Source organism: Glycine max, chromosome 15 (genome assembly GCF_000004515.6).
Source record: "Glycine max cultivar Williams 82 chromosome 15, Glycine_max_v4.0, whole genome shotgun sequence".
Lineage (NCBI taxonomy): Eukaryota > Viridiplantae > Streptophyta > Magnoliopsida > Fabales > Fabaceae > Glycine > Glycine max.
This window is the reverse complement of record NC_038251.2, coordinates 34,461,072-34,472,020: the sequence shown is the minus strand read 5'-3', so window position 1 is coordinate 34,472,020 and position 10,949 is coordinate 34,461,072. Positions and strand designations below refer to the sequence as shown.

Below are 10,949 nucleotides of genomic sequence, written 5' to 3'. Positions count from 1 at the left end.
AAAACTTAAGACCCCTGGCTCACACTTAAGACTTAAGAGTGAGTAGTAGTGGGAGATTTCTGGAATCCCAATCCAATCACACACTCTTTTTCTTCCCCGCAAACCTTAGCACAAACAGCGTTCCCTCCCATCGTTCCCCCCGACCCCCTCGCCCTCCTCGGCTTTAGCGCTAACACCACCGCCCGCCTCCTCCTCCACTGCTGGGAGCTCGACCCCGCCGTCATCCAAGTTGCCCGCGAGTACTTCAACCTCGCCCGCCTCGAGAGGGACAACCAAAACCGCCTCTTCATCTACTTCGGCGATGCCCTCAACGCCACTATCCCCAACATCTCCAGGGCTTCCTCATCTTCAATGCTGTCGGCGGTGGCACCGGTTCCGGTCTCGGATCTCTCTTGTTAGAGCGTCTCTCCATCGATTACGGCAAAAAGTCCAAATTATGGTTGACCATTTATCCTTCCCCTCAGGTTTCAACCGCAGTCATGGAGCCCTACAACAACGTCTTCTCCACCCTCTCCCTTTTGGAACACACCGACTTGGCTGTTCTCTTGGACAACGAAGCCATCTATGACAATAACGGAGGTTAGATTCTTACTATATACTAGTATGCAATATTTGGAAAGTAATAATAAAAGGTCAAAATAGTAGTTATCCCGCTATAGCAGTACTTTCTGTTTTGGCTTGAATAATTATCATTCTATTATTTCTATACTTGAGTGTAGTCAATGACCATTAGGATTTGTTGATGCTTTCTCATCCCCCTGACTGACTAATTTAATTTATGAATACTAGAGTATGAATATTCTTGTTTTCCTATGTTTTATTTTAACCTTTGAACCTAAATCATGCATCTTAAATTCTTATCAACTCTTGTCCCATTCCAGGTTGGAGGATTTAAGAAGTTGATGAAAAAGGCTGAGGCCAGTGATTGTCTTAAGCATACTGTTCCATCTAGTTTGATTGAACAACACTTGCTGTGTCTACTTTTCAATCCTTTGTTCACCAAATCTTATTAGCTTGCATACAGGGCAGATTCTACAATTGTGGCAATCACCATGACAGATCTTGTTAGCTAGAGTGTGGCAATTGAGTCTCTGGTATTACTTGTTACTATTTTTTGCTCACTTGTTTTAGGTTGATACAAGTAGTTTGTATGTAACTATTTTATAAGCACGCATACAAATATAGATAAAACACACATTTGACATTTGTATGTATGGATGCATTTAGTCCTACGGATAAATCATTAAATTGCCTTGTTTATTTCACTTGAATGAATATCAGAGTTGCTTTTAAGTTGATACAAGTAGTTTGTATGCATTTGACATTTTTGTTTTCCCTAAGTCTTCCTATTTGTTGATCATATAAAAGATTTTTATTGAAAAATATCAGAGTTGCTTTTAACTTTTTACTTTAGGAGAATGTTTGTTTGCGGCTTTTATCTATTTATATATCAGGATTGAGACATTGTTTATGGCATGCTTGTGTCTGTTAAATTCCTTCCTGTTTTTGGTTGTTTCCATAGAAACTTCATGTTTGGTGTAGGCAACCGAAAGGGAAGTGGGAGCTGGGAACAATACAGTAAACTTCAGGAGAGGAAGCCTCTGTTTCACTCTCAAATGGAAACGTGAATTTCTAAGCCTTTTCTGTTTTTCGAAGGTAGTATTTGTTCTTGAATATGCAAGGTAATAGGTCATTTATGCCATTGAGTTGTTACTGCAGGTTATCAAAGTAGCCATATCAGAGCTGTTACCGGCCAATCCTGATATTTTAGAGGGTGTTGAAGATCTTATACAACTCAGTTATTTGAATGAGCCCTCAGTTCTGCATAATCTTCAGTCTATATATTCTCATGATATGATTTACGTATGCCTGCTGCTTTGGCTTGTTTTTCCTACTCACGTGATTTTCTATGTATTCTCATATGCTGCTCTTGCTCTTTGTATGCAGAGTAAATCAGGGCCAACTTTAATTGCACTCAATCCTTTTAAAGATGTTCAAATTTATGGAGATGATTATATTTCAGCTTATAGGCAGAAACTTATGGATAGGCCTCATGTTTATGCTATGGCAGATGCAGCATATAATGAGATGATGAGAGGTAAATGGAATTTGCCTTTTCTTTCTCCTCCTTGAAACCTGTATAATGCATTTGTGTGATACAAAGCTTTGCTGTTTGCATGTTGTACATTGCAGATGAAGCGAATCAGTCCATTATCATAAGGTCAACACTCATCACAATAGATGATTTGTTTCATGCATGCCTCTTAATACATGTTCCTGAACTCATATTTTTTTTTGGTAATAAGAGTTTATAGTCACTAGTATACTTGTTAATAATCGCTGTTAGAATTTTTTTTTACAGTGGTGAGAGTGGATCTGGGAAAACAGAGACAGCAAAAATTGTTATGCAATACTTAGCTGCTCTTGGTGGTGGCTGTTCTGGAATAGAAAATGAAGTTCTCTTGACAAACTTTATACTAGAAGCTTTTGGGAATGCAAAAACATCTAAGAATGACAACTCTAGCAGATTTGTGAGTTTGCATTTCTTTTCATTGTAGTGGAAGGAACCTACTCCACTTTTTCTTGTTCTATAAGATTTCTTTAAGATTTGTGGATGTTGTCTAATGGTTGAGCAGTTTAGTTGATATTCATTTTTAATTGGGTGCAGGGGAAGTTGATTGAAATTCATTTCAGCACAATGGGGAAAATTTGTGGGGCAAAAATTCAAACTTGTAAGACTGTTTGAGTTAAATATGTTCACATAAAATTAGCTATTTTCTGATTTCTTTTTATTTTTTTTTTGTTTTTTCAATTTAATGACCTGACTTATTCTTATGATTTTGTGTTTCTCATGTGCCAATTCCCATATGCTAACTTGAATAGTTCTGTTAGAAAAGGTAACTTGAGATGCTCTTTTTGAACAAAAGTGTGAAACTGAAATATTTATTATTCTTAACTTCTGAAATCATCTTATCTCCTATGGCCAGTCAAGAGTTGTTCAACTTGCCTTGGGCAAGAGGTCATATCTCATATTTTATCAACTTTGTGCTGGATCTTGATCTGATCTTAAAGTTGCATTTTCTACACAGTCTATCAATTAGCTTGCATACTAAAGCATGACTTTGGTTTTTCTTTTCTATTGGCAGCTGTAACAAATGCTGCTTTGGTAATGGGTTGCAGTTCCCATGAGCTAATGGAAGCATTATCTACCCATAAAATCCAAGCTGGCAAGGATACCATTACCAAGACATTGACCTTGTGGCAGGTCTGTCTATTACTTGAACAATTCAGTTCATCTAGTTTTCTATTTCTCCTAATTGTATTATATTATTATATCCAATTTTTAATCCTATGTTCAGGCAATTGATGCAAGACATGCATTAGCAAAATTTATCTATGCAAGCTTGTTTGATTGGCTTATAGAACAAGTTAATAAGTCACTTGAAGTGGGTAAACGCCGCACTGGGAGATCCATAAGTATCCTTGATATTTATGGGTTTGAGTCATTCCAGGTATGCAGTTTGTATTAACGTGTTTATTGATGCTTCATAGATAGACTCTTTGTTAACGGTTTGTTATTTTTCTTTTGTAGAATAACAACTTTGAACAATTTTGTATAAACTATGCCAATGAGAGGCTTCAACAAAATTTCAATTGGCATCTGTTTAAACTTGAGCAGGAGGTCATCAACTATGTTAAGCTTTAATTTGAACACAAAATTGCCAGTGTGTAATACAATTCCAGGAATTTTATTTGTGTTTAAGATTGCTAGGTGTCATACCCTAATTTCGTCCGGGGACCTTTGCTTGATGACATGCGACCTTTGTTTGGTCCTTGTAAGGTGCTTGGCACCCATCATTAGACAATTTGTGAAATTCCGGGACATGCCAAAAAACAAAAGAAAATATTGATGCACAATCCGTAAAGGTTTCGTGACACACCGGAAATCAAATGGAAGCATCGTTGCATAATTAGTGAGGTTCCGTAACATTCCGTAAGTCAAAAAGGGGATGATTATGTAATCCGCAAGGTTCCGTAACATTACGGAAAGAAAACAAGTATCGTTACGAAATTCGTAAGTTTCCGTAACTTTACGAAAAAAGAATCACCAAAAAATGCAGAGGGGGGTGTACTTAGTAAAAATGGGGGTGCAAATAGCAACCAGGCCCACTTGGGCCCTCCAGAAGATTCCTCCAAAAGACTGTTGCTTCTGGAGGAAGCAACCTGGCTCGCCTGGGCGAGCTGGGCGGCAACCATCTCCCCTATTTTGCTATAAATAGGGGAAGAAGTGAAGAAGAAAAGGGTCCAGCCCCTTAGGCACTTCGCTCTCTTTCGAATTTGCTTGGAAAAATTGTTTCCGTGAAGAAAATCTAAGCCGAGGCGCTTCCGAAACGTTTCCGTAACGTTTTCCGTGAAGAATTTCGCAAAGGTTTCGACCGTTCTTCGACGTTCTTCATCGTTCTTCGATCTTCAGCGGGTAAGTACCTCGAACCAAGCTTTTCGATTCATTCTATGTACCTGTGGTGGTCCACATTGTGTTTCGTGTATTTTTATTCTCATTTCATTTACTTTTTATATCCCCTTTTGACGTGCTTAAGCCATTTTATTTAAGTCATTTCTCGCTTAACCTAAAAATAAAATAAATTTCCACCGAACGTTTGAATTGTGTTGTCCGTTAACTTCGGTTAAAATGAATTCCGACCGTTCGGTCGTGCCGTAACCACGTTGGAAATAAAAAAAAAAAGAGGTAAAAAATAATATAATAATAAAAAAAACATCTTTTAGTAAAATAAAGTGGAAAATCAATCGGACGTTTTCTCTTTGGGATTTCTCATTCTTAATTGAATTGACTAATAACTAAAGTGAAACTAAGGCTAAAATCAACTCGCCTAGTCAAACTCGTCCATAAAAATAGGTTTTTGAAGTTTGTCATTTCAATTTCTTACTAAGTAAAATGAATCACTTTTAAGGTCCAACGCCTTAAAATGATCACCTTTTAAGTAAAAAAGAATCACTTGATAAAAAAGAACTACGTAGGTCTGATTTTCTCACCGCAATTGAGGAATACGTAGGAGCAAAGGGAAACACCCTTGTCGACCACAAAAAGAGAAAAATATAAAAAGGGTATAAAGGATATAAGGACATAAAAGGGAACGTAAAAAATCAAAGTCATGTTTGCACATTCGATTAAAGGCTGCCGTCCCTTGTGACGGACGTGTGGGGTGCTAATACCTTCTTCGCACGTAAATACAACTACCGAGCCTTTCACTTAAAAGTTTGTAGATCGCGTCTTTTCCGATTTTTTCGACGTTTTCCTCAAATAAACGTTGGTGGCGGCTCCGCGCGTATTCCTTTCGTGGAACACGCATCCCGCGAGTCACGCGGCGCCCTCCGGCCGAAGGGTAGGTTGCGACAGTTGGCAACTCCACTGGGGACTATTTTAGAGAGTTAGGCCATTTAATCTTGTGCAATGTTTTACTGTGACTTACCCCTTTGTTAGTTTCCATTCATTATGTTCTTGTGTATATAAACTCTTTGTTGCTTTTAGTGCGTTTTAAAATGTATGCATGAAGTAAATATTTATTCATTTGACGCACACAAACACCAACACTATTTGCACACACTGTGAGTGAAAAAGGGCCCTATACCCGGGTTCATGGGAACATAAGGAGTGGAGGCGAATCTGTGATCATGCTAGGTCTTCGACTTGCTTGATTACAGTGAACCCTCATCTAGAGCTTTTCTCTTTGAAAACTTATTGTTGCTAGTAGTCCCTACTGCTGCAATATGTTCTTCGAAGAGGATAATACCTCTAGAAACCATCAAGAGAGATATGACTACCTTGGGGGGTTATCGCTAAATGCCTAGTTAGTTCTCTCCCTTATAGGTCCCTTAAATAGGGGCACGGAGCAAACACGCTGCGTGCCATTTTTCACACTGCCATGCATAAGTATCATATACCCTTTTGCTTATGTTCAGTGAATATTGTCATACTATGTACATTCCCGTATTGCGGCTTTTGCATATGCATCGCATATGGGTTCTGTCTTGATCCCCTCTGTAAACAAACCAACGGAGGGTCCGTGTCGCCTTCTTAAAAACGTATGTTGGGGCACTTTGCTACCCCTAGACGTTGTATCTAAGAAGGAGACAATTCCTCGGGCCCCCGCATTCCTAGATTGCATCTGTGTCATATGCATTCCTTCATGCATTCATCCATCCCACCCATGAGATATCGGAGTTTTGATTTGCACCAACTTTTTGTCTCACTTTAGTAAGCATGGGAACAAATCAAACCGGCAAGAGGTTCTACCAAGTCAAGGTTAAAAGCCTAGATACCACCAGCATCAAGGAATTAGGGCGGTTGATGGAACCTCTCCAAATGCAAGCCTTCCGTAAGACTTACGGAAAGATCTTAGAGTTGACCATAGCAGAGGTATCCATAGAAGCCATTGCATCACTCACCCAATACTACGACCAGCCTTTGAGATGCTTCACGTTCGGAGACTTCCAATTAGTACCAACCATTGAAGAATTTGAGGAAATTCTAGGATGTCCTCCCGGGGGAAGAAAACCATATCTTTCCTCCGGGTGTCTCCCCTCTTTGAGTAGGATTGCAACTGTGGTCAAAGATTCAGCGAGAGGTTTGGACCGCATAAAACAGACTCGAAACGGCATAGCGGGTCTACCACGGAAGTACCTAGAAGACAAGGCGAGGGGTATGGCCAATCAAGGAGATTGGGTCCCGTTTATGGATGTGTTAGCTTTGCTAATTTTTGGGGTCGTCCTCTTTCCAAACGTGGATGGTTTGGTGGATTTAGCAGCGATCGACGCTTTCCTTGCATACCACCATAGCAAGGAAAGTCCGGTGGTAGTTGTCTTGGCAGATTTATTTGACACATTTGACCGAAGGTGCGAAAAGAGTAGCGCACGGATCATCTGTTGCTTGCCCGCCCTCTATGTTTGGTTGGTTTCGCACTTGTTCCAGCAAGACACAAGGCATCCATGTCCGCTCCTGAGCCATCGCTCGTGTATTGAAAAGAGGAGAATAGATTGGGACCAGCTTTTGGCCGGGATAGGAGGTAGAACAATCAATTGGTTCCCCCGATGGAAGGAAGGAAAAGAAGGAGTCCTTTTCTCATGTGGAGGATACCCAAACATTCCGCTAATAGGAACGAGGGGTTGTATTAACTACAATCTTGCGCTCGCTATAAGACAACTAAGGTACCCCATGAGGGGAGCACCAACGGAAGAAGGCATGTCTCCTTTCCTTGTGAGGGATTTTGGCGCACAAAATTCCAAGACTATACAAAGAATCCATAAGGCATGGGAAACCCCGTTAAGGAAAGATCAAGAACTTAGAGGCATTCGTAATGGCATCGTTGGTGGCTACCATGAATGGCTGAAAGTTCATATACGAGGTTTAGATTGGCTCGCCAAGTTAAAAGTCGTCAGCGAAGAGAGTTTTGAGGCACCGGAGGAGGACCAAGAAGTCCAAGCTCTCAAAAGTGAGTTAGGAAAGGCGAAACTTGCCAAGGAGAAGTTCAAGTTGGCCGCTACACACATTCGGGAGGAGTGTGCCGGATTACGGGAAGAGAATGCAACTACCGCAAGAGCCCTTGAACAAGAGACCAAGAGGGCTCGCAAGGAAGAGTATGGCCGGAATAAATTTCGCGGAGCTCTGTGGGGTAGCAATAGTGAACTCAAGCTGCGAAGGGAAGAGAGGGACCAGTCGCGAGCACATAGCATGGTCTTGAAAGAGGAGTTAGTTGCTTGTTCAAGGTCCAAAAGGAGCTTGTCTCAGCGTTTATGCGAGACGGAGACCAACATGCTAGCTATCATCGCCAAGTACCAAGAAGAGTTAGGTCTAGCCACGGCCCACGAGCATAGGGTCGCGGACGAGTATGCCCAAGTATACGCGGAAAAAGAGGCTAGAGGAAGGGTGATCGACTCTTTACACCAAGAGGCAACCATGTGGATGGATCGGTTTGCTCTTACCTTGAACGGGAGTCAAGAACTTCCCCGATTGTTAGCCAAAGCCAAGGCAATGGCGGACACCTACTCCGCCCCCGAAGAAATTCATGGGCTTCTCGGCTATTGTCAGCATATGATAGACTTAATGGCCTACATAATTAGAAATCATTAGGAAACTTGTATGGTCTCTCAGACCTTGACTAGATACAACTTTTTGAAATAAAATGAGTTGGTCCCATGTTTCTACTCCAAAAAGCTTGTACAAATCAAATCAGTCCCGCGTCTTATCTCTAGCATGCATCCTTTCTTTCTTTACCCCCTCCTCACCTTTGGTTTTTTAGGGAAAAACACCATAACTAAACGCGCCACAAGGCATCCTTATCGCACCAGATCCAAATCTAGAACGATGGGTGATCAAGAGGAGACACAGGAACAGATGAAAGCCGACATGTCGGCTTTGAAAGAACAAATGGCTTCCATGATGGAAGCCATGTTAGGGATGAGGCAGCTCATGGAAAAGAATGTGGCCACCGCTGCCGCAATCAGTTCGGCTGCCGAAGCAGACCCAACTCTCTTGGCAACTGCGCACCATCCTCCCTCAAACATAGTAGGACGGGGAAGGGACACACTGGGGCATGATGGCAACCCTCATCTGGGATACAACCGAGCGGCTTACCCTTATGGATTGCCGCCCAACTACTCACCACCCGTCTTGCAAGACGATGCGGGCCATATTGCTTCTCCCGTCCTTGAAAGAGAGCCTCCTCAACAGCCCGAAGAAGTCCACAAAGGCCCTCAAGACTATGCTCGAAGGGATGTCGAGTTCTATCCCCCGATCCCCGAAGGGCCGGCACCCAGCACGTTGCCTCAACCCAACATCATGACACAACCAATGGTTTTGTCCACGGAAGGACCGCCCTCGGCAACCGAAGAAAAGAGGAAGCTTGATCTCCTCGAGGAAAGATTGAGAGCCGTGGAAGGATTTGGGGACTATCTGTTCGCAGACATGACGGATCTTTGCTTAGTACCCGATGTTGTTATTCCCCCGAAGTTCAAAGTGCCGGACTTCGACAAGTATAAAGGGACGACTTGTCCCAAAAACCATCTCAAGATGTACTGTCGCAAGATGGGCGCACACTCTAAGGATGAGAAGCTATTAATACATTTCTTTCAAGATAGCTTGGCCGGAGCCACGGTAGTGTGGTACACTAATTTGGAAGCTTCCCGTATCCGTACTTGGAAGGATCTGATTACTGCCTTCCTAAGGCAATATCAGTACAATTCCGATATGGCCCCCGACCGCACTCAACTGCAGAATATGTTCAAGAAAGAGGGCGAAACCTTTAAAGAATACGCGCAGCGGTGGAGAGATTTGGCGGCACAAGTGGCTCCTCCCATGGTTGAGAGAGAAATGATCACCATGATGGTAGACACTCTGCCAGTGTTCTACTATGAGAAGCTAGTAGGTTACATGCCGTCCAGCTTTGCGGATCTAGTATTCGCCGGGGAAAGAATCGAGGTAGGATTGAAAAGAGGAAAGTTTGATTACGTTTCCTCCACGAGTGCGAATGCCAAAAGAATCGGGGCAACGAGGGCAAAAAGGAAGGAAGGAGATGCCCATGCCGTCTCTTCGGCACCCGCGTGGGTCAAACCCCCACAAACACCTCATGGTACCCATCAGTACGCGCAACATCACTCGAGCTTCTCGGCTCATACCGGGAACGCCTCTAGTTCAACACCCGTGCAGCCTAAGGCACCCACCCAGAGGGAAGCTCCCCAAGTTCCAACTCCGAACACGACTCGCCCGGCCGGTAATTCCAACACGACAAGGAACTTCCCTCCGAGGCCATTTCAAGAATTCACCCCACTCCCAATGACCTACGAAGACCTCTTGCCATCCCTCATCGCCAATCATTTGGCCGTGGTAACTCCCGGAAGGGTCCTCCAACCCCCTTTCCCAAAGTGGTATGACCCTAATGCAACTTGCAAGTACCATGGGGGTGTCCCGGGACATTCTGTTGAAAAATGCTTGGCCCTTAAATACAAGGTCCAACATTTGATGGATGCTGGATGGCTCACCTTCCAAGAAGATCGGCCCAATGTGAGAACCAACCTGCTCGCCAATCATGGAGGGGGAGCAGTTAACGCCGTTGAGTCCGATAGGCCGCGCAGGTTTAAACCTTTAAAGGATGTGGCAACCCCTAGGAGGTTTATCTTTGAGGCCCTACAAAAGGGAGGTGTGATTCCCCATAGTGGGTGTAAGGAGGATTCCTGTTTGCTACATTCCGGCGAGCTGCATGACATGGAGACGTGTTTGGGAGTAGAGGAATTGTTACAGCGGATGATAGATCAAGGTCGACTGGAAGTTGGCAGTGGAGGAAAAGAAGAGCAGCATATATGCATGCAGTCCACGGATGGGAGCAGTGTTGCGAAGCCCAAACCCTTGGTGATATACTTCACTAAGGGCACAGCTTCGCAAAAGCCCGGACACCCCTTAGCCGCTAAACCTGTTCCTTTCCCGTATCAAAGTAGCCACGCAGTCCCATGGAGATATGCACCTCCAAGGGAGGAGGAAGAAGAAGCCATTGACGTCAGCTCGTTGTTGGCTAAGGTGACAAATATCACGGGGCTGAGTGGTGTGACCCGCAGCGGTCGTGTGTTCGCGCCTCCGGACCTACCAGTCCAAACCGCGAACGTCAAGGGAAAAGGAAAAGTGGTGGAGGAACAAGATGGCGAAGCACCCCACGCTTCGAATAAAGATGTTCCGGCAAAAGGTCTTCCGGAGAAAAAGGATGGTAAAAAGGAGGTGTCACTAGAGGAAGCCAGTGAGTTCCTTCGTATAATTCAGCAGAGCGAATTTAAGGTTATCGAACAGCTCAACAAAACCCCGGCCCGGGTCTCGCTGTTGGAGTTACTCATGAGCTCTGAGCCTCATCGGGCTCTGCTAGTGAAGGTTTTGAACGAGGCCCATGTGG

General features: G+C 43.5%; 1 protein-coding gene across 1 annotated transcript; it reads left to right on the top strand.

Annotated features, from left to right (window-relative positions):
* Positions 1-438: 438 nt before the first annotated feature.
* Positions 439-3,794, top strand: LOC100813861 (myosin-2). Its single transcript, XM_006597928.3, has 11 exons — positions 439-579; positions 882-1,094; positions 1,543-1,624; positions 1,720-1,863; positions 1,948-2,098; positions 2,194-2,221; positions 2,363-2,531; positions 2,669-2,732; positions 3,147-3,265; positions 3,360-3,512; positions 3,593-3,794. Exons 4-11 carry the CDS (start codon positions 1,855-1,857, stop codon positions 3,704-3,706), a joined length of 807 nt encoding a protein of 268 aa, XP_006597991.1. The 5' UTR covers positions 439-579; positions 882-1,094; positions 1,543-1,624; positions 1,720-1,854; the 3' UTR covers positions 3,707-3,794.
* Positions 3,795-10,949: the final 7,155 nt, after the last annotated feature.